The sequence below is a fragment of the Sceloporus occidentalis genome, unplaced genomic scaffold, assembly GCF_023333645.1.
Source record: "Sceloporus occidentalis isolate IW3139 unplaced genomic scaffold, rSceOcc1.0.p SCAF_34, whole genome shotgun sequence".
Lineage (NCBI taxonomy): Eukaryota > Metazoa > Chordata > Lepidosauria > Squamata > Phrynosomatidae > Sceloporus > Sceloporus occidentalis.
The window spans coordinates 799,863-824,611 of record NW_028317014.1 but is presented as its reverse complement, the minus strand read 5'-3'; the positions used below and the strand labels follow the sequence as shown (position 1 = coordinate 824,611).

Below are 24,749 nucleotides of genomic sequence, written 5' to 3'. Positions count from 1 at the left end.
CTTATTCATCTTCCCTTTGCTGCCAAATTGGATATAACATTTGAAATAAAGGTGATTAACCATTTTAGCCAGGACACCAGATTAAACATGGACATAGGATTCCTGTCACATTACCAGAACTTTGTATGATATTTCCGTGATTGTATTCTAATTTTATTCAAGTTTTTGCATTCTCTTCATGTAACAGGCTTTATTTTATTTGTGTACAGAAATATGTTTAACAATTACATTACCACTTTCGTTCCTTCTACCCCTCCAAATTCTTCTCACAGTGGCTAAACTAATTTACAACCATCTCAAACTGCTGTGACCTGTACCTTATAAGTCTTTATTATTCTCTTTAACCTCTTATACTGCTTTTGACTTGATAAAGGGAGGTTGACACTCCCAAAAGCTTGTCTTAAAAACAATATATATACATATATTGTGTCTGCTGCAAGGTTATTACCATAGCAACCATCGAGAATGGAATGATTCATTCAGCAGGAAGGTTCCATCAGTTGCTATGGTGACCACTTTCCTAACATTACACTGGAACCACTATATATATATATATATATATATATATATATATATATATATATATATATATATATATATATACCTATATATATATCCCACAATATCCCAGAGTAAGGTATCACCGGCTTAGGCCCTCACTTTCCCAATAGCACTAGGCAGCAGCATGGCTGATTCTGAAATGTATCTTGAATACTGTTACCATCACGATAGCTCCGACAACAATATATTACAACCACACATTGTCAGTGAGACTTACAAAATAAACTACACTTTCATACACTTATCACACCTAACCTCCCCTGAACTTTAGCAGTAATTGTGTTACTACCTGCAGCCATTTCTTGGAATTATCAGTGAATCAAATGATTTATATTTAGGAAATTCGGTACACTTGATGCAATACACATATGGTAAAGGTTCTATATGGGAAGTACCACAGCACAATGAGATCTACAAGGTAAACTTATTTTCATATTTTGCCCTACAATATGAATGTAGTATGATCGGGGTAGTGAATAGTTACCTGCCTTGATTTAATATAAAAATGTGGAAATCTCAGGTTTTAACAAAAATATGTGCAAATTTGCATATCGCTTTATTTGCAATGCGTGTCAAAATGCAGCTACATACACAAGGCACTGATGCACACATATTCGTACGCGCACATTATGTATTTTGTACATCTTGGCCATTCTGTTCTTCACCTAAGTTATGCTTATTCCATTAATATTAACTTTCCAAATAAACATTTTTCTCATAAAGAAGTAACCTGTGTTTTTTCAGAGCTGATGCCAGCCCTCTAAGGCATAAGAGGAAGCATTTAACTGCTCACAGACTCCTACATACTTGGATCTGCCAATTACTTTCTGCAACACATCATGTTTAATAGTCCTTGCATTCTGGGTTTGGCGACAATGTTGACTTAAGCAGAATCACCCTGCAATCCGGCACGCAATCCAATGTCTTCAGTCGGCTTCCGGGTTTCTCTTCTTTTTAGGACTCTGGCTCTCAACAATGACCCTTTTCAGGCTTGTCTAGGTACAGAACCTTCACCAAGTCTTCCAATTCTGTCCGGCAAACTCGCGTTTCACACATATGGCTGATCTGTGCTTCTCCCTCACTGAAGATTTTCCACTGGCCTTAAAAAAAAAAAAGAAATTGGTGATTTTTATGTGTTTATTTTTGGTTTTGCTACACATTAATCCGATGACCATAGATAATGTTGCATTAGATAAAATGTAGTGGTCCCTTTAAAATGGCCAATATCTATAAAGTAAAATGCAGAGTAACATACATGTTATGCACAACATTGGCTCATCACAACCACATACCTGACTGATAAGACATCATTAAGAGAAATTTTTATATATATTATGGCAGCAGAGATAAAAAACATATTTTCTTGAGTTGCTGGTTTGCATAACATAGACAGTCACTCATGGGGGATATTCTACTTACTGATATCACTATGCATTTTCAAGGGTAAAACCCAGTGAGCTTCGCTGCAAGAAGAACTGGGTTGGCTCTATATTATTCAGAGATTATGGATTATACCTAAAGAAAGTTTTAAGATATCTCTCACATTTTCATTTCATTATACAGAGTCACCTCTGACTTTTTTGCAGGATATGTTGAAGTTCTCCTCTCCTGTAGAGTCCCTCTTTAGTGATCTTAAGGCAAAATGTCTAAACATATACGCAGAGATGCATTCACAAATAAACATCCCAACATACGCAATCATGTGTGAGTCCCACTGACTCCCATACACATGGATCCAAGCTCTTACCTGCACTAAGGTACTGGTTGTAACATATGACTACAAGGCTGGGGCTTCCCTGGGACCCAGGTCAACACCTCAGGCACCCCTTACCTCTCTGCTACTCTCCCCTAAGCCAAATGTCCTTATTTTCATCTTTAGCTTTACATAATTTTAGCTATTTCATGTTACATAAAACTGTGTCTTCAAACTATTTATAACATAGTACTATTGTGATAATATGGCACAACAGTTATATTTATATGCATTGCAAGTACACAGTCCTTTAAAATGTGTCTAGTACATGGTATTTACAAAAGGCTCTTGGTGACAATTCAGTCAAATTGCTCAGGCAAATCAAATGATTTGGCTGAAAATGAGCAGCTCATCTATTCACTAAGGTGAACGCTAATGCCAACTTGAGCATAGTTCATGTTGACTTGACTCATATCAACTGCTAACGCTTTGAAAGCACAGAACTTGTCTATTCACAGAAATTTCACTTGTACTCAAAACTATCAATTTAAATCCTCAAAAGAATGTGGGTTGACCCAGAACTGCATTAATTGAACAGAACTTCAAAATTTGTCAATTTGGCTTCTGACTCAACTGAGAAGCTTTACTGCTGACAACGGCAACTGAGTTAAACCGAAAGGAAAACTGACAGCACTCAACAGCACATGGACTTTTATGCATAGATGGGTTGCTGCTTGCATTGGTTTAATTCTTAGAGCTCTGCCAAGTTAGTCAGCTTGCCCCCATAAGTACACTGAGAACTCAAACTTACTGAACAGAGCAATATGTACATGCCGTACATTAAACAATAAAACCAGTGTTTCTACAGTCAAAATGCAGCATATTTTTTGAAAATGTGTGGTTACGTTTTCTGGCACTGTTTGCAATGTAATAGATCGTGTGACCATGCTTGTGGCTACATATACCAAGTCATATACCACGTCAACCATAAGTGCATACGTTACCATAACCCTTTCACTACCAAATTTGGGCTTCCGGATAGCTTTGCAATGGCACTGAATAGGTTTAAACGGCTTCTTTTTAATAACTCACTTGGTGTAGTTCTTGTTATCTGTTTGAATTCCTGCTGTTCTTCAAATTCTTTCCTAGACATTTTTTCTGTGTAAAACTGGCTCAGGACACCTATAAAGAACAAAAGCGCATTGTATTAAGATGAAAGGCAGAATGCGTTTGATTATGACCATGTCAAGCACAGATTAGTGCTAGAAGTCCATGCTCCAGCCCGATAACACCCAAATATCTTATTACCTTTCTGTATTGTCCACACATGAATTTCTGCTAAAGGAGGGTCCTCCGTGACCACTGCTATTTTCCTGACCGTCTCCCCTTCCTCTAGTAATACAGACTCGAACACAGGGAGCGTCTCGTCACCACACGGATAGTCTTTATCTCCAGAATGAGGGTCAGAAATCTCCTCTGTTTAAAAACATTTAGGAGAAATATGATGGGGGTTTTTTTTTTCTAGGAAACAAAATTATTCTGTTTTTAAGAGTTTGTAGTCAAGGCAAACATGTTTAACAGTTGCTGCTTGAACAAATTATTCAGATAAATACGTGGTCCACTTTCCAAGTCATGAGCTTCTTACATTTTTACATGTTTACGTATGGACCAAATGACCGTTAAACCCAACAAACTAAAACAAATATTATGCACACATGTATTATTAAAATATTATTATCTGTTTCAGTTAATGATTATACAAGCTTTTGACAGCAAGTTCATTTTAAATTAGGTGCTGTTGGAGAAGCAAAATATGGAATTATACACCGATCAGCCTTAACATTGATAATGTTGTTATCGTGGCACCTGTCAGTGGGTGAGATATATTAGGAAGCAAGTGAACGTTTCGTCCTCAAAGATTTTTTAGAAGCAGGAAAAATGGGCAAGCGTAAGGATCTGAGGGACTTTGACAAGGGCCAAGTTGTGATGGCTAGATGACTGGGTCAGTGCATGTCCAAAGCTGCAGCTCTTTGTCGGGATCCCCAGCCGAGACCCTGAGCCTGGCTATGTTACTGGACTTCGCTGTATTTAGTGAATCAGACCCTGCCTACACCTCCTGTGCTGGGTATATGCTGCATACTGGACTCCTCATCTGCACTCCTTAAACTCTTGTAGGGTGTTCCTGGTTTGCACTGGTTAGTATCTATCAAAAGTGGTCCAAGTAAGGAAAAGCGGTGACCTGGTGAACGGGTCATGGGCAGCCAAGGCACGTGTGGAGGGTGAAGGCTGGGTCAGAACACACAGTGCATCACATTTTGTTGCGTATGGGGTTGCATAGACCAGTCAGGCGAAAGTGCCTACAATTGGAACATGAGCATAAGAACTGGACCACAGAGCAATGGAAGAAGGTGGCCTGGTCTAATGAATCACATTTTCTTTTATATCACGTGCATGGCCAGGTCCATGTGTGTAGCTTACCTGGAGAACACATGGCATGCCGGCAGAGCCAGTGTGATACTTTGGACAATGTTCTGCTGGCAACCTTGGGGCCTGCCATCATGTGGATGTTACTTTTACACGTGCCATCTACCTAAGCATTGTTGCAGACCATGTACACAATTTCATGGACACAAGTTTTCCTTATGGCTTTGGCCTCTTTCAGCAGGATAATGAACCCTGCCACGATTCAAACGTGGTTCAGGAATGGTTTGAGCAACACAACGAGTTGAAGGTGTTGTCTTGGCCTCCAAATTCCCCAGATCTCAATCCAATCAAGCATCTGTGGGATATGCTGGACAAACAAGTCTGATCCATGTAGGCCTCACCTTGCAACTTACAGGACCTAAAGGATCTGTTGCTAACGTCATGATGCCAGATACCACATCACACCTTTAGAGGTCTAGTGGAGTCCATGCCTCGGCGGGTCAGGGCTGTTTTGGCAATAAAAGGGAGACCTACATAATATTAGGCAGGTGGTCATAATGTTATGGCTGATCTGTGTGTAACAGGAGGTGCAAATAATTTAACCCAAGTACTCTGCCCATTGGTCATTATCCATAGCTCCTGGTGTAATACTTTGGTTATGGTTATACCTTGGTTTATGGTTTTTCATTTTAGTATGTAATTTCTTGTGAAATATAATTCCTCTGGTACTATATTAATCCCATATTTATTTCGTTTTTTTAACCTCTCTGCCTCTTGTCTTCTCCGAGCTTTACATGCCGATATCCTTTATTGGTTGCAGATAATTCTTATCCTGTTAACCACACATTTGTTACAGCTAGGAATTAGGAATCTGTGGAAAATTCAACTAAAAACATATATATTCAGAAGTATCCTTCCTTCTCCTCACCCCAACATATCCCTGACCAAAGACTTGCCACAAAAGGTGATAAAGTGGAATAATTATGCAAATCCTAAGAGCAAGACGTTAAGATGGACTCTCCCACTATATACACACAAGGTGAGTTTCTATACATATATATTTCAAATACAATCAGAAACAACATACAGTAGCCACAGATGGGCATTATCACCTACAAGCTCCTTTTCTATCTCCTCCACTGACTATAACTTACTAGATTTAGAAGCACCATCCCTTTTTTTAATTTGAAGCACCAGACCCTGCCTAAAACATTAATATAACTGTGCAACATTCAAATTTCCAAGTTAATGCATAAAGCCAGGCTATTTCTAGTATAGCAACCAAAACCTTATTTAATGTTTTGGTATACTGGTAAAATAAAACGGTTGTATTTCAAGCATTTATATATACCTTTGTCACTGCCCTAGGCCTGACCAAGAGAAGGGCCCCCAGCAGCCCCCTCAGTGGCCACCTTCTTCACTACAGGGGGGCAGGATATGATGTCATATCCCGACACTCTGTGTTTTTAATGCATAGCTGCCATACTCTAAATGGGACAGTCTCCTCCTAGTGAGCAGCAGGACACCAGGGAGCCTGATCACCAAGAAGGCAATCTGCCCCACCCCCAGGTGCACAGCTACCCCCTGGTCAGCCTAGGGGATCGTGAAAAGATAAAATTTGACTATGAGATTAAACACGTGAATAAGTGATTAAAACAAGTAAACAAAGTTGTACAGAAAAAGAAAAATTCCCCGCTCTTGCGCTCTTACATTCTCCTTTTCAGGTTTTATCTTTGTGTCCTTTTTATTAAAGAATATGGATGGCCCTTGAGTTTCAGGCATCCTAAGCATCTGATTTAAGTTACCATTATTTATTTATAAATTATTTCATAAAGCAGGACAATGTAAAACAATACATTCTTGAGTCTAATGACTCAAGTACAAGTTTATGCACAATAATACAAAATTAGCGAAGGTCATGCTTGTGAGATCTTGCAATCTAGATATACAAGTTTCCAAATTCTAGCTAGCATTACATCAGATGGCTTGGTATGAGTATATAAACACACTGTTAATGGTATTCCTGGAATAATCTATCTCAGTATTTTCCATGACTCTCGTTACAGAATAGGGTAGTATTAGAATTATGTGGTTGCTATGTACATTCTATTGATCTGTATTTCCATTCCTGGAAAAAGCAGGCTTTAATTACAAAGGGGATAAGAACATCACCTACTCATGGGAGTGTATACTTATATATCTAACTTATACAGTGCTACGTGTTAAGGACAGGTTTTCAAAAAACATAAAGGTGAAAAATAGACCATAAACTGACACATAATAAAAATTCACACCATACATAAATGTTGGTAACTCCCTTTATACCTTCTAAATAAGCCAAGCTACCTTAGTTGTGTCTACTAGACTTGTGCATTCGCATTCGGGTGAACATGAAAACGAACACCCAGGGTGTGTTTTCGTTGTGCAGCCCGAATACCGAACATACGAACATGGCGCCGGCAAAACATATACAAAGATGAAGACACACAACACAAAGAATCTTCGTGTTCGTCTTCATTTACTAATCTCCCTGGTCCCTTCCCCATCTAGCCTACCTTATCTAAACAGCATTGCAGGGGTTAACGGGAGTGGAAATCCGTAGGTTCGCGTCAGTAGTTAAAGGGCCGTGCGAACAACTCTATTGGTCTCCCCGCTTCAAAAAGGTCTTTAACTCCTGACGGCAAACCTACGGATTTCCACTCCCACGAAACTGCGTAGATAACGGGGGCAGAAATATGTAGGTTTGCTGTCAGGAGTTAAAGACCTTTAACTCTTGAAGCGGGGAGACCATGGAGTTAAAGGTCCATCCGAGCGACTCTATTCGTCGTTCGTACGGACCTTTAACTCTTGGAGCCAAGTTGCGGCACCAGGATTTTAAAAGTCTATTGGTCGCCCCTGCAAGCTCACTCGCACGTCCCTTTAATTCCTGACGGCTCAACTTGGCCTGGGGTCCACATTCCAAGAGTTAATGGTCCGTACAAGTGACTCTATTGGTCGTTCGTAAGGACCTTTAACTCTTGGAGCCAAGTTGTGGCACCAGGATTTTAAAAGTCTTTACGAGCAACTCTATTGGTCGCTGGCAGGGGGCTTGTCTGCCATCAACCAATGGCAGAGGAGCTCCCTGCCGGCGACCAATAGAGTCGCTTGAACAGGTCTTTAACTCTTGAAGCAGGGAGACCAATGGTTTCTTATGGCCCTTAAATCCTGACGGCGAACCTACGGATTTCCGCTCCTGCGATGCTGCGTAGCTAACAGGAGCGGAAATCCGTAGGTTCGCCGTCAGGAGTTAAAGGGCCGTGCAATCGCCTGTAGGGGCCTACTCTGGCATCAACCAACCCTGCAGGTCGAATAGAGTCACTCACACGGCCCTTTAACTCCTGACGGTGCAACTTGGCCTAAAGAGAACGCTCCAAGAGTTAAAGGTCCGTACAAGCGACTCTATAGGTCGTTCGTACAGACGTTTAACTCTTGGAGCGGGGAGACCAGTGGTCTCTCCCGGAAAAGTTGCGGCACCAGGATTTTAAAAGTCTGTACCAGCGACTCTATTGGTTGCCAGCAGGGGGCTCATCTGCCAACAACCAATGAAGTACAGGTGCACTTCATTGGTTGATGGCAGAGGAGGCCCCTACCGACGACCAATAGTGTTGCTCGTACGGACATTTAAAATCCTGGCGCCAAAGCTGCTGCTTAATGCGTACCACGTTAACCCTGTATTAACCCCTTTTACCAAAAACGGCAAAAAACAAAGAAAAAAAGCGAACACGAAAAATGTACACAAATATTCGTGGAATACAAAGATTTTTTCTCCCACGAAGATGAACACGAAGACGAACACGAAGAGTTAGCAGGCACCATACTAAATGTGGTGTTTAGGAGGGAGAGGTCACTCAAAATATCACATGACTGACAATAATGGTAGCTTCCATGTCTGAAGATAAAAGGAGGTTATCGATTACCATTTTTTTGCCAGTGCTAACATACATAACTGTATACAGCTCTGTATTTTATGCTCAATGAGAACAATATTTGTTTCCCTTTTCTCCTTATAAAGCAAGATTACAAAGAAAGAACAAAATCACAACTAAAAACGTATGCCCCTGATCTTTATTATAAAATGGAGACATGGCATGCTGTGCTTGCTTTAGAATTCTCAGCAGTTTAATTTCGTTTTGGCCACATTTATCATAATAATGCAGTCTTTCCTGGCTTTGATAAAATGACATACAGTTGTTTATAAGCCCACCTTCTCTTCCCTGCTGTTCTTCTTTTAAGAGTGACTTAGAAGCACACTGTTGGGTCAGTCTTATACTTTGGTTTGTGCATTCAACTAAAACATGTAGGATCAGTGAGGTGCCCATAGACTGAAAGAGCCTCATTGTTTTTATCGAAGGCCTCATTGTATTTTCTTGGAATACCTCCATGTATATCAGGAAAATTAAGACCATTGATAGTGTTCTACAAGCTCACACATACCACTGCCTTGGAAAGAGCTAAAATGCACATAAAAGTAATTTACCAAGTTCACCTCACAAGGGGACAGCCATTCATGCAAAACTAAATTACATTTTAATGGTAGATACATCATAACAATACAAACCATCCTCTACCAGCCCATCTAACTATCTTCCCAAGCTCTGGTCTGGAAGCTATGGTCCTCCTTCCATGACAGACTCAAACATTCATGACACATGAGAAGAGTAGAAATGTCAAAAGCAAATACCGTACATATTTGTAAAGGGAGAAAACCACCAAATTTAAAAGAGATGCCAACAGGACTGGAGAAGAGCACATTTATAGAACATCCTTCTTTTTCAATATGGTTTGTAAATACTGGGCCATTCATGTTGCTTATGATACCTTTACAAAAAACATGGCCACTTTTAAAATGCACATGGCTTTGGTATTTAACTTGTGCAGTCTGAAATATCTGATTTAGTTATTAAAAGTCTTGTTTATGCCAAAAGTTGAATCTGTGATATGGACCAGTGGAGTTAATAGCATAGACATGATTGTTTTATCTATGAACTGGAGCTGGGCACGGTCTATCCTTAGTTGACCTGTGGGAAAGCCATCAAGAATTTGACATTCTCAGTAGCCAAGGAAAGCTGTTATTTATCCAAACATTCAACCAGAATCTACAACATTTCTCAATTTAACCTTGTTTCTGCCAGAAGGATCTGTAACACACTGCGTAATAAAGCGGTTATATTTAGATTGACTATCTATTGATTAATAAATCATTGAAGGCTTATCGAGAGCTTTCATATCTGCTCAACTGGCCATATATGTTGTGGTCAGTGGTTTGCTACTCAAGCTTTATTTGTACCCTGACTGATAAATGATTTTTCCACATTTTAAAAAAAGTATCTTTAAAGGTTATAACAGATACACAAGATCATGTGGGGCTATTTTGAAAGGGCTTTGGCAGACATAAGTGAAACTAAAAATGAACTCATGGCTTTGCACCTCTAAAATGGCGCAGTAGGTTGATGACTTAAGTGAAAGCTACCTCTACCTACCAGGGACAAAGGGGCAAATTGGTTGACATACACTACAGTATTATGCGTGAAGGGGGGTGTTGCTGGAACTTTCCATGTTTTTCAAAGAAAACCATTAAGAAAACTCAATCAGCAACATTCTTTACCCAACTGAATTACATTTTACATTTTCATATTCCACAAGTTTTTTGTAGCTAACCATCAAAATGTTTATCCCCTGGAATATGATGTATGTGACAACACTCCAAACAAGTTTACAGTATATTACGGATTCAAAAAAATCACATTCCATATTCGAATTGTTATTTATTTTGACATAAAGAGCAAATAGTATTTGTTATATCAGAGACAAAGCTAACTTTGAAGGTGCCTCCCCAACAAAAATCTTTTTTCTTCAGGGTGATTTCTTGATCAGAGATACTTCACCATGACAGCTGGTCCATATGTACGGTTTTAATGATATATTCACCAAGACATTAATTGATTGGAATTTTTTATAACATAAAGTCCACTGTCAAGGTCATGGCTGTAATTTACTTCACATATGAAGAGTAGGCATGGAAACGTTTAGCAGCAACTTACGGAATCAATTTCTTAATTAGCTTACTCATAGAATGCGGAACAGATAGACAAGAAAACAAATTGGCTTTATCAGAGATATATGGAACTGAAAAGCCTTGAAACTTACATTTTACCTACATTTAAAATCTAGTGAAGATTCAAGAAGTTAAGTTGCAAAATCCATACAAGCTGAGAACTTACCTGGGCAAATTTTACAACATTTCCCATCTATTTTCTGAGGATTTTTACACGTGTATTGCTCTGGGCAGCTGATTTTCTTGCATTCCTGCTTGGTGAAGTTGCAGGTACAGAGAACACATTCTACCACTCCGAACACTCTCAAGGTCGGGTGCCAAGACTCTCCGTGGGAGTAGGTTTTCCCGTTTGAGACACATACTGCATTGTAAACATTTTAAAGTCAACGTGATTTAAGCACAGAATGCACTTTTACTTATTTGAATCTAGATTGCAGAACAAAAAAACAACCAGATGTATACATAAAATAAAGACTAGGGGCAATCTTTATAATGTGGGACAATAAGAAAATACACAACACTGATAATCAAGGTCAGTCAGCAAACTTGTTATACACAAAGAAACTATAAATTGTAGTTTATGGACACATAAAAACACAAGGGACCGAGTTATAGCTCCCACCAGGGATATCCTACAGTTTTAAGTTTGTTTTTATGAAACACTCTACTGAACAAAAAGATTTGTAAAATTTGTATAATTCTGCAGAAACAATTGGTAATTCTTTCCTACCTTTTCAAAAAAGTGACTGTTTTCTATAATAACTTAGTACGTGGTAGCAGATTTATAAAGCTGAGCTACAATTCTGCACAATTTGAATAACTAACAGATTGAAATGCATTATGGTTATTATCAGAAGAAAATACTCGACTAATAACTAGTCTTGTCTCTGTTGCTGTTTGGTTTCCAGTTATAAATCATATATATAATTACAAGCTTGTGTGATATGTACCTCGTCCGTGTTTGTGGCTGTTGTTGATGACTATCTGCACGATGGTTCCCGAAGCTTGCTGTGGATCTGAGAGGACACCACGGTTACTTCTTGTGCTGGGATATCTGGGCAAGCTCTGTCTGCCGGAGCTCGAGCCTGATGTGTAGTCATGAGAGCGATGATAAGAATGTCTCTACATAAGAACATCGAGAGGGAAAATTCACATATTGTCGGTAGCCAGAAAGAATAATGCACAGTATGCGTTTCAGTATGCATATGAAACCATTACAACTTGTCAGCTACAACAGTTTCTCCATATTCCATATATTGTCTCTTTTTAACATTAACATACCGTATATGTGTAAAGCTACTAGGAAATTAGTATTAGTAAGAGAAAATATCTATATCATTTTACATTTTCTGTAAATCAAGACTGGTACAGGTTTGGTTTCTGTTATTTCTTCAATTGTTTATTATTTTCTCCTCTTGTATGAGTTTCATTTGCTTAACATGGAGTTTACAGAGTTTCACCTCCATAATGCCACTATGTCTTTCTAAGCGGAAGCCACAGTGGTTTCTGCTGAGAAAAATCCTAGTTAAATCGGAAAATTTACTAAGGAAATCATCCCACACTATATATTCAATATGCATTCAATTCTATCAAGCCGAAGCTCTGTAGTTTTTCATTTCTAGATAACGTGTTCTATTTTGGGGATTTTGTTCTGGAACAATCAGTCATGAAATTAAAAGAATGTTTCTGATGACTGCCTAGTATTTAGCACTTTCCACTGCAATAGCTCAGCTAAAATATGGTCTATTGTGCTTCATAATATCATATAAATTGTGCAACTGGTCATATTATTACCAGATATGGAAATATCCATGCTACGTGTACCCTTTGTTGAGTCTACCCTTACAATATCAAATGATGGGTATGGTCTAGAATTTTTTTTTGTTATTAAATATTTTATTCATTTTATAATTATATGTTTTTCTTTGCTTTGATCCTATTGTAACTAGTGATTTTTATATGTAATCATGGGGTATTTTTATGTAAGCCTTTATAGTGTGTGAATAAAATCCAGTTTAGTTATATGCAGTTATGAAGATTTTATTTAATTTTCTTATTATTATATGTAGGCTAAAAGATATTTTTTTTACTGATCACATTCCACTGGGAAGGAAAAGTAATGATCATTGTAGGTGAAAATTAATATCACTCCTTCCACTGGCACACAATAAGTGGAATTCTAATATGTATATATTTTTATTTTAATCAGTACCATTGTAGTACAATAAAATATTAACTGAAGAATTTGGGAACATGACAGAAAGTCCAGAGCATGCCAAACTCTTTCTAAGAGAGTCCAGAGGATGTCAAACTCTCCGGCTTATAATCAATGAATTTGACTCATTATCTGTGATGTGATTTGAAATAAAATGAGACCTATGCACTCACTGCTTCTCTATTTGCTGGTTGACGAAATGTTTCTGGTTCATGATGTTCCCAGGACACCATGCCATCTCCTAAAAGAGAAATACATTTTCTAAACAAAGGTCCAAAAGATATGAAACAAAAAGACATATACAGTATCTAGGAAAGCAATACAACATAAGTGGGTCTTCTTAGTCTCGTTTATCTCTATGTCTATCTGATTGAGTGCAGAGTGCAGCGTTGGGTAATATTAGTCCATTGTGCTAGACTTTCCTTTTCTTAGACCTGTTTTCTAAATTTACAGGGTTAAATATTGATTAGACAAAAACCCTATGATAAGATAAAGGGTTCCCTTTCTATTTCCTTTTGATGTGTCACTGTTGGAAAGATTGCAGTCTCCAGAAATGTATATAGCTGTGCCATCCTTTGGTCACATAAGACAAAACTGGTAAGTGGGAGACAAGTAAGAGGAGAGAGGGAGAAGAAGATAAAAAAATAGAAAAAAAGAAGATGAAAGTCAAAGAGAAAGGAGAGACAAGAGATAGAAGAAATGGGAAAAAAGGAAGAGAAAAGGAGAGGGGGAAGAGTAGAGAAGAATGAGAGAAGGGTGGTATTAGAGAAAAGAAGAGACAGAATAGAGAAAAACTGAGAGGTGATGAAAGAAGGGTAAGACAAACTTAGACACACACACTAACTCTAACACAGATATTCGCACACACAGATACAGACACTAACACATACACATGAACGCACATGCACTCACACCAACACACACAGACATACCCAGACATACAAACACTAACATAACTAACATATCCAGACACTCATACTAACACACACACACACACACACACACACATACAGATAGTCATTGTAACACACACACACACACATAAACTCACGCTAACATACCCAAATACACACACACCAGCAGACTCACACACACTAACACACCCACACACACTAAGGCACACATTAACACACACGCTAACATAACCAGACACTTACAGTAACACGCCAGACACTTATACTAGCATAGACAGACTACTAACTTACACTAACAAACACACCCACCCACATACATACAGACGCTTACACTAAAAACACAATCATTAACAAACCCAGACTCAAACTAATATACTCAGATACACATACTAACATACAGACACAAATGCACTAAAATAACCAAACACTCAAACTAATACACAGGCACACACACACTAACATAGCCCAGACATAGGCATACCCAGACACACTCACTAACATATCCAACACACACACTAACATACCCAGAAACACATACACTAAAATACCCAGACCCACGCACTAACATTCCCAGACACACACTAACATACCCAGACACTGACATAACCAGACACACACCCAGACACTCACAAACACCAACATAACCAGACATACCAACATAACCAGACACTTACACACTCACGCAACTCACGTACCCTTCTTGAAGCCCCAGCCCATCTACTCCGCTACTACTGCAGGGGCACATAATTCAATGTTACCTTACCCCTTTGAAACTTGTCTACGCCACCATCCCAGAGGTCTCCGGGACCAGAAGTACGTAAGGGACCTGGGGCTTCTTTATTCCAGGACTGTTCCAATGAAACTGGGACTGGTGACAGCCCGAATTGCAAAACGGATTGCAAGACAGGCCTTCTCGTCCAAAATGCTCTTTTGGCTGAATGGGCGTAAATTACCACCGACTTAGACCAACATTTTTTGGAAAGCCCTCCCAGAAGAATGGTGGCTGTTATGGGGGGGGGGGAGACCATTTTTCAATAGGATGTCCAACAAGCTCATGTAAATGTGATGGTCACGTGTCTGCATACATTTGGCCATTCAGTAGATGTGATATCTTTGCCCATGTACTCTGGCATTCAAATGTATATTTTATTTATTTAGCACCAAACCAGATCCTTGAATATGTACTTTTGACTGCCCATTCTCTTCATGAATCTATTACCCGTTCTCCAAAATAACACACATCTGATCTGACACAAATGAAACCTAAATATTAAAATAATTCTTAAAAAAATATAAAATAGTAAGTATATAAGTCTTCTCCTTCTTTTTCTTATGGTTAGTATTATTGTTATTATTATTATTATTCTATACTACATGATGTATCTAGTTTAATTGCTCAGTTGCTATGATTGCATGGAACTACAATATTACTCATTATATCAATGATTGGTCTCTGTGGGTGATTTTTACTGCTAAACTAAACTCTACCTTTGCTTAACATTGGATGTCTTTTCAAGTCCTGATTTATTTTTTTCCTAAAACACCAGCTATTCATTTGGCTGATGGCCCAGATTTCTCACAGCTTGGTCAGGTTATAATTGCTGGATTTTAATTTAGTGTGATTTCTGGAAATCACAGCTAGCTTGCTACTCTCCATATAAAGTAAAACTGTTTGCCACTTGACAGAGGTCAAACTAAATATAGAAACACAGCAGAGGAGACAAAAAGGTGCCTCTGCAGAAAGAAACAACGAGATTCCTTAACATTCTGAATGCCAATGCATCTCTTGGCACACTACGGATTAAACATCCAGAGATGGTCATGTAACAAATGGGATTTCTGTTTCAAATTTATAAAGAACAACCGTCATACACTCTGCATAATGTCATACACACTGAGTTATACCTAAAATGTGCCTGTAAAGTATTGTGTTTTATGGGAGTCTGCATCCAACTCATAATGAGAGCTACAAATCTGACTGTGTCTGTTAAACTGATGTAGGCGATCAGGCGTTAAAGGAAAAATCTAATTAAATAAACTTTTTTAATTAATATGAAAATTCATCACCATCTTACTTTCTAGGCATCATAATGAAATAATAGATCTTTTTTGGTCACAGTAGTTTCAGATAGCCAGTAATGTTCATATTCTTAAATATGTAGAATCCTGGTATACGTCTCACATGTTCAAGGGGCCCAGGGTACTTAAAGTGCTTCCTGGAAAATGTCTCAGATCAATACAGTCTTACGTGAAGATATGAGACGATTGGAATCTTACCTGGGCATCGTGGACAGCACAGCTGTGGGACATACACTGGATTGGCACAGTGAAGACTTGGGCATCTCACTCTGCTGCACAGAACATTCCCACCCTGCAAAGTGAACAGACATATTTACTAAATAGTGAATAGTAATCAGTTCCAAAGTTTTAGATTTTATTTTCATTTTTACATAATTACATTTGGGCCACTACCATGTGGACATAAATATAATAATTTTACAGTATAGTAATTCATAACTTAAAGTCAAAAATAAATATGCTATTAAGCGATATCTTCTTTCTAGGAAATGGGAAGAATCAGTAAGCTGTATTATATATTAGTATATATAACATAATAATATGAAGGGTTTTTGGGATTTCTGGTACATAATATGTCACCTCTGGAAGAAACAGCAGTCTGGTACTAAAGAGAGCTCTGGTTTGTGGTGCTCCTGATGGCATCACATTCAGTGCACAGAACACCGTGGCCTATGTTAAAGTCCTTCTCCCATCACTTTTTTGTTCTGCACTTTGGTACATATAGAAAAGTCTGTATAGAAAAGTATGCTCAAACCTTGCTTATGAAATAACTTTTTGGACAGACTGGATAGGCTAGAAGATTCTTATTGGCCATCAAGTTCTATGATTCTAAGATTGCCAACTCTTATTACAGCATTGTTAACCAATACATCTATTTCGGTTATAACACTGGTCCTTTGTGTTGGTGTGGAACATTTTATGCGTATGTACAGATTCTGTTTTTTCCTACTTTTGTTTTAAGAGATACTAATCCCCCACCACGTATATCTGTCCACTAAGGCCAATGGGTTTGGGCCTTTTGTGTGTAAATGAGTCATTCTAGAATTGTAGTGTTTGATGGAAACTGGTATTTCCTGCACAATTACACTGATTAAGCTAACTTTTTGATTGCCACATGGGTTTAGTTCACAGATGGAGTGAAATCTGTTATCTTCTATTTATGTCAATTTTTAACCTGGCTTCACCATTTAATCAGGAAAACAAAATATAAACCAGAAAATTACCTCTCGACACAGGCAGTTGACACAATATACAAGTCCGTATGGCTCCAGGTAAGGATGCCATCTCTCTCCAAGGTGGTATTTTCTGTCTTGGAATACACAGTATGTCTCTGGGTCTACAATAATAACAGATACTGCATTCATTCACCTATTCATTGCAATGGTTAAGAGGTGGTTTGAAGGAAATAGAATCCCTTAGTATGGCTGTTTTCACTATCCTTAACCAAATGCATACAAACTGAATAAAATGCATGTTTGGGATCTCTAGAAAAGTGGCTTTTGGCATTCAAGTTTTCTTTCTAATGTTGTTGGTCTCAAGCGTCTAAACAAACCTCATGGAACAGTGTTGTTGTCAGTGACATTGGAGGGTACACCAAAGCTGTCAGCACCTTTTACTGTGAAGCCTACCAAGGAGGCAAACACTTCAGCTGAAAGAAAACCTTTCACAATTTGGCACCTTCTACCTCGGTCCAAAGCCAAGGAAGGCAAAAGCAGCCGAGAGGCATAGCTGTACACTTATTATTACAGCTCTGAAAACCAGGAAATAATATTATGGCTTGCAAATAAAATTCTAAGACTACATAAAATACAAGCGGAAGAAGGTGTATAAACAGTAAACGGAATCATAACATCAATATTGTCTTTCGCTTTCAGAAAACTGTCAGGAAACATTACATTTGTGCTTTTTTTTTAAAGTTGTCATCTACCATAATATTCTTACTCTTGTAAAATAACAATATCATTGTTTACTTAAAAGTGTATTCAGCAAACTCTTACTTGGTTTACCTAGAATGTGAAAATTCTCTGTTTTAAACCTCATCTAAAATATATTTCGAAAAATCTCTTAGTCCATTGAATCCTGCTGCGGTGCATTGTGTTTTTCCCTTAAATTATGATCCTGAGCCACGTTCCTGGGGCTCAGTTTAAGGGAATTGAGTTAAAGTCACTGCTGCTCAGCGAAAAATTTATTCACCAAGCACTTGAGCTGCACTACTGATAAACTCGCTAAAATGTATAGGCAAACATTTCCATGACTGGTGTACCAAGTACTATTTATTTTTTATGTAATATTATTTTTCCACTTTATATTTCTACCGGCGAAAAGGAAGGTGCAGAAAGGCTTCTCTTTCTCTGTGAATCGGTCTGCACTTTTCTGGCCTATTCCTGAGTACTCCCACAAAAGGCTGGGGCCACAACGTGCCCCATGGTGACAGCATCTCCTCCCTTCCACCAATATGGGGGCCTGGGTGTGTGTAGAGAATTTGCCCTTTTGATGAAGTGCTCCTGGAGGCCTGGTTAACGGAGCTGATACCGGGACGAAGAAAGAGGAAAGAAGACACGATGAGGCAAGAGAGCAAGTGGAGCTGGGTAAAAAGGAGACAGGCACATGGAAATGGTTGGCAGACATTGAGAGGTAGAGTGAGAGAGTGAATTGAGAGTTTGATGAAGTGAGTAAGAGTCAGAGAATGGAAGTGTGAGAAAGCAAGTGTGGGAGAGCAAGTGTTAGAGAGAGTGAGCGTAAGAGTAAAAGTAAAAACGCAACAAAATACAAATGAAAATTCAGAGCAGTCTGCTTGGTTTTATTTGTTTGGTTCATCCTTGTTTTGGGAGATTTGTAGGCATTAACAAAATTGGCAAATTTTGTTAAAATTAACATAAGTACAGCTCTAAATGCACAGGTCTAATTTGGACTTAAAAATACCCCATGTATTTCAAACCGTTTGAAAATCAGTACTCCAAGCCATACTCCTTTTGCCTAGTTTGAAACCTGGCAGTGAATATGTAGTAATGTAGGTTTGGGAATACTGAATCCCCTTAGTTATTTTTGGAATACAACTTCTATCTTTCTCATCGGTTGGCTCAGTATGATGGAGGTTGGCCAATGTTGCTCAAACTGGTGCCTGGCAGTATGAAAACATTTATCTAAGGCACATCTGTGCAGAATGAATATTTCAAGTCTTGATTGACTAGTGTCTTAATAAAAATATTTGTTTCTACTAAGTATAAAAGTAGGGGTTAGATTTGGTCTCATATGTTCTTTTTTCACAGGGTGGAAGTATCTGTTTACTGAGTCACCTTCTTAATTCACAAATAACTGTTTAGGAAACAGGTAATTAAAAATGTAAGTGGAAAGGTGAACCAAAAATGTCAAGGGTTAACTAAGAAGATATTCACCATCTTCCATAATGCCACTCAAAAGCAGACGGCACCTCTTCTAGCAGCAACTACGGAGTGCATAATGTCAGTATATGATATTAGGTGTCAAGCCCTTTTGAAGCTAAATGTGCAATCATAAAATGAGTAATTGAAGCCTTGTGACCTAATGTCTACAATCACAGTTCTTGATTAGCTTTACCAAAGTAGCACATGGGAATCGCTGACTGGAAGTGCATAGACATATTCACAGCTAATAAGCATTTGTAAAATTTAACAACCTTGCAGTGCTCTGAAAGAGCTAGGGCTTGATTAAATGACCCATCTTAACCTTAATTGGTTTTAACGGTGGTTGAAAACACATGGTTTGAGATTCAACAACCACAAACAGCAATTGTGGATTCTTGGCCACGAAAAAAAACACTTTAAAGGAGTAAAAAACAACTGGTACTTTGAGACTCAATAAGGTATACAGAATATTAGCGCTTCTTTAATGGATACATTTTTATACATTTGGACCATAAAAAGTTCTCTGGAATACTCCAGTCACGTCTAAAGAAATTTAATGCACTGCAGAAAGTTGAAAGAAACACCTTGCAATTAACTCTTTCAATGCAAACAGGTAGCATATAAATGGAACCACTAAACTGCACTTAATTATATGCCACTGAGCATTGTAGGAGATTATATTGAATGCTCAACAAATGTGGATAGATTCAATCCAGTAGTTACTTAAACATTATGAGTATATGGCAGTATTAGAACCACTTGTGCCACTGTCACTACAAAGGTCAAATGTGACCTTATGCCACCAGGAGTAGACAGAAAAATTCTATGCTCTTCAGATTAAGAAACACACCTATGATTTACCATGGTGCATGACAACTATAGGGCAAACAAAATATACTTACATAAAATAACAGTATTGTATGCCACAAAGTCACCTCTTTCAGATTGATGTCATACAAATCCATATACAATTTACAATCTATGAGAAATTTAAATTTTTTATCGGCGGTCACAGAGAAATAGATAGGTGGCACTGTACCATTGCAATTTAGGTTGACAAAAGACAAGTGAAGAACCCCCACATTTCACTTTTCAATAATATATCAGTTAGCCAATAAATTGTATCAATTTAACTATATTTTTCTCCAATAATATATCAGTAACACAGAGTTTAAGTTGGAATTGTCATGTAAAATATTTTTTTTCTCCTTAAGCATAAAATACAGCATTCAGCAATCTAGGGTATCACTGACCAAAAAACCTGTTTTATCTCATTTTGTTCCAATAAAATTTCTTTATCTACAGACCTAAAGGCTGCCATTGTTTTTTGTCATGTGGGATTTTGGGTGGTTGTCCTGGCTCAAACTAAGTTTATCCTTTATGGCAATTCTAATGAAGCCTGTTACTTCATAGACTTTCATTAGTCAGAGTGTCCAAATTAGGGTTAGGACTGAGCCATTGTATTATTCACGACAGACATAATCTAGCTGCCTGTAAACATATAATACAACTGGTTTAAAAAAAAGAAAATACTTCAATATCTCTAAAAACATATTTTAATGTGATACTACCAATAAATATAACAGCGGGAGTTCCCCTTTAAGTAACAAAACTTTACCATATCCACATATCTGCATTTTGTTCCAATATTGCTAATACAGTTGCAGTAAAAAATGTCCCTCAGAAAATTCTGGTCATCTAATTCTAAGCCCTACTCTGACCATTGTATTTAATATATTTATGATAGTGGTTCTTTTACCTCCCAAGGGGAGGTGTACAAAGCTCGATGGACATATTGAAGCTAAAGAAGTATTTCAAAAAGTTCTGTATCCTCAGCCTCCGGCTGACTCATTGTCTTAAGTCTCTAGGAAGGAAACAAGATCAGATGTGAAGTGATTCATGAACCGGCCTGCTAGGAAGAGGAGGAAGCATAAACTTTCCGGAGCCTCTTATAATCCTACCGTTAATGACGTTGACCTTTGCAAGTGCCATATTTTGGTTCTTGGAGCTGTAAGTGAAACGTTCTTCTCCTAATAAATTAGGCAGGCGCTCAGTGAGCCAATTCTGCCCTTTAGAAAATCCTAGCACACTTTATGTTACAGTAACTAAAATTAGGGTATGTACTGCCGCTCAATATTGTAAGTAAAACATGAGAGATGCTAAGAATATTTCAGGTCAACACAGGTAAACTCACAACGATAGCTATCATGTTATAAAGGTTTAATATGAAATAAAATGAGCAACCAGCATAATAAACTAATGAGTTGCAACCGGGTTAATAATATTTAATATTTTATTAAGAAAATGAGACATTCGGTAGAAACGCATAAAGGAAATATTTTAGAAGCCATGCTGACTATCACTAAAGTTTTCCCCTGTCTCACACTCAACCACGCCATAAGAAAATGAATTTATTGACAAACGAACAATACCATTACATAAGTGGGTAAAGGTGATGGAAAAACCCTTTCACTTAAAATTAAGGGGGTAGTAGAAGCATTAGGTGATCATTGTTGACCGTATTTGCATGCGCCTACGCAGAATCCCTTGTGGTTGTGGCAGCACCATGAGATTTCTGAGGGAAAAACAAGCCTTCTGGCTTGTCTGGTGTCTGTAGATGTGTGTTTAATAATACTTCTACTACCCCCTTGACAAACGAACCAAATTCAAATCTAAAGTTACCATGGTGTGTAAATCTATTCTGCATGTCCTCCTCAGTCCTCTCCAAATCTATGTCTGGCATTATCCAGAAGAATAGGTATCATTTCGCCTGTTCCTTTCCACAGACTTTCTACAGGCCTGTGTGTACAAACACTCAGAGACAGACGTAGATGAGCAGATGTAGATGAGCAGACAGACTGCAAATGAAAAGTCATTTTTTAACTTTGCACCAGAGTAATTTTATTTTTTTATAGTTTTTATGTTTTACACATAGCTGCCAATCTATGTAAAAAGCCCTGTTCAAGCGTTACCCTCATGGGCATCCATAATGTCTGTGACAACACCTTTTTTGTCATATAATTTCTTAACTTTCCTTTTGCCCGTGTCAGAAAACAGGTTGTCCATATCACAGATATACAATGCATTGACATTATTTTCAAAAGTCTCTTGAAGGACCATTAAGTCAAATTCTCTTTATCATGAATCACACTTACATTTGCATAATGGTAAGCTGGACAAAAATATAACAAAGAAACAAAACAATGCTATGTTAAGGTTAGGCTTCCATACTAGATATTGGCCATCAAACAAATCCTTTGAATAAACGTGTTGAAAGTGCCGAATAAATAGCTTACATTTTTGGTCTGTTTCCACAAATTACTTAACCTTGCAATTATTTGTTTTTCCTGGACCACAGTTTTCTTATCGAAGTTAACTTTTCAATAAATCCAGAGAAAGATTCTGGGTATATTTGTATGATTAGTTCCAGGTTTTTATTTCCAGGGGAATTGGAAATGCTGAGTAGCAGATCAACTAATGAAATCACAAAAAGAGTACAGAAGAGTACTAGAACCCATTTCTAGCATGTGAAGTCAGGCAGAGAAAATAGCTCCAATATTAGAATGGAGGTGGGAGGTATGGTTACTTGGAGAAGATGTAAAGTATAATTGGCATATGATATATAGAAGGGTACTGATATTGGGTGGAGAAGAAAAACATAGACCTCACATTTTTAAAAGACTGTGAGACTCGGATCAGTGTTTAGGCTGGGGATTGTTCTAGGCATGACCAAGGGAAGCATCCCAGTCACCCAATTTTGTAGGAAAAGAAGATTTAACTGTGAAGGAAACATTGGCGAATAAGGTGATAACCAAAACAGTGTCAGTTGAGGTGAAGTTACAAATATTATCTAAACAATTTATCTATGGAATTTGAGTGGTCACCCCAGGCAGATTTCTCCTGAAACAACAACCAATCATATCCCATGATAGATAGGTAACTCTTTCAATAAATCTTGCCAATTAAACTTTACATTATGTCGGCCAAATTGGGCCTTCTTGGGCCTTCTTGTAGGACAAAGAGGATTGGACTTTCATAATGTTTGGTTAAGTTAATGAATTGAAATACACTGTGTTTAAACTCCATTGAATTAAATATCGGCAGTACACTGTTTATGGAAATACATATAAGTTTTGTTTTCAGACGTGGAGTTCTCTAAAACATTTCAAGAGGCTCAGCATGCAATATGTCAAATTATTTCCACATAAACCCTACAGAAATGCAAAAAAAGTAATGATTGACAAACTTTTTATATGTTCTAATCGGCATCCATCCATCAGGAGAAGAAACAGTAGGCAAGAGTAGGCAAAGCTTCTCCTCATTCTTGTGCGTTATGGTGATGTTAACTGAAAAGGCTTGTGGAAGATCTGTTTTAAGTAAGACAAAACACAGATTTATCAGTAAATTAGCATTTGCATCAACTCTTGTCTTCTACACTGCAGTCAGTCATGGGATTTTCAAATTAATTTAGCCGAAGTATGCATATTTTTATCTGTTACTTTGAGATTTATGGCCCATTCCATTTATCTTCAGAGCTTAAATATATACAATGCCACTCGGAAATATGAGCTTTAATCTGTACTGTAAATGCCATCTTGTTTTTTGAGCCTAATTGCCCGATTATTAAATACAATGTAGCCACTTCCACTTGCCATTTCATACTAATGTACATTGAAACGGTGAAGCTCAACAGCCCATATTACACATCGATGGCCAATGATGGGGAGAGAAATATGATGTGTGATAGGTGTGATGAGAATGCTGTGTGATAGGTGTGATTGTGTGAGGTCCCACTCAATTACAAGACCTTAAAGCAAACTGTGTTCTGTGATGTCTGAGATGATCTAAGCAGTGCGGACAAAGGGGATCAAGAAGTTTCTTCAACAAGAGAATACAACAAAACGTTATATTATTTCAGGAATGGAAACATAGTGGTACATAATAATATAATAATCCAGGAAAGTTGGGAAAAAAACTGTCCATGTACAACACCACATTTAAATATTGGGGTAAATATATACAGAGGGATTCAATAATGGTGTAAGTAGACAATGTATTATCTGTGCCGTCACAATTTAAGACAAATATATCACATTTGTACTCATATGTAAAAACCAATTCAAACACAGTTATACATATTAAGAACTGAGGCAAAACTCTAAAGGCATACCCTGTAGTGTCTGCACATTTGGGGAATAGGTTGCTCATTAACCTATACATCTCACATCTACAGGTGGAGATTCAGTCAATGCTAAACATAAAATTTTTTTAGTACTTCTGGAAGACAAAATTGAAAAAAAAAAGTTTTGTTTGGCCCGCAAAGTAGATTTCCACCTAAAGTGAACATCCGTCAACAGTTCCTGTGGCGAAATCCATTCACAACACA

The 24,749-nt window shown here is 37.9% G+C and overlaps 1 protein-coding gene across 1 annotated transcript; it reads right to left on the bottom strand.

The window, feature by feature from the left end:
- Positions 1-1,530: 1,530 nt before the first annotated feature.
- LOC149298110 (chordin-like protein 1) lies at positions 1,531-23,685 on the bottom strand. The gene is made up of 9 exons (XM_089487617.1): positions 23,610-23,685; positions 17,204-17,316; positions 16,179-16,272; positions 13,161-13,228; positions 11,723-11,894; positions 10,939-11,133; positions 3,563-3,730; positions 3,347-3,436; positions 1,531-1,661 (listed from the first exon to the last, which is right to left on the bottom strand). Exons 1-9 carry the CDS (start codon positions 23,683-23,685, stop codon positions 1,531-1,533), a joined length of 1,107 nt encoding a protein of 368 aa, XP_089343743.1.
- Positions 23,686-24,749: the final 1,064 nt, after the last annotated feature.

Coding starts and splice junctions, on each gene's coding strand:
- LOC149298110 (XM_089487617.1), bottom strand. CDS start 23,685: ATGAGGAGAAGCTTTGCCTACTCTTGCCTACTGTTTCTTCTCCTGATG. Junction 11,134..11,722: donor CAGCCACAAACACGGACGAG/GTACATATCACA, acceptor TTTACAATGCAG/TATGTGTCTCAAACGGGAAA. Junction 3,731..10,938: donor ATGTTGTAAAATTTGCCCAG/GTAAGTTCTCAG, acceptor GTTTTTAAACAG/AGGAGATTTCTGACCCTCAT.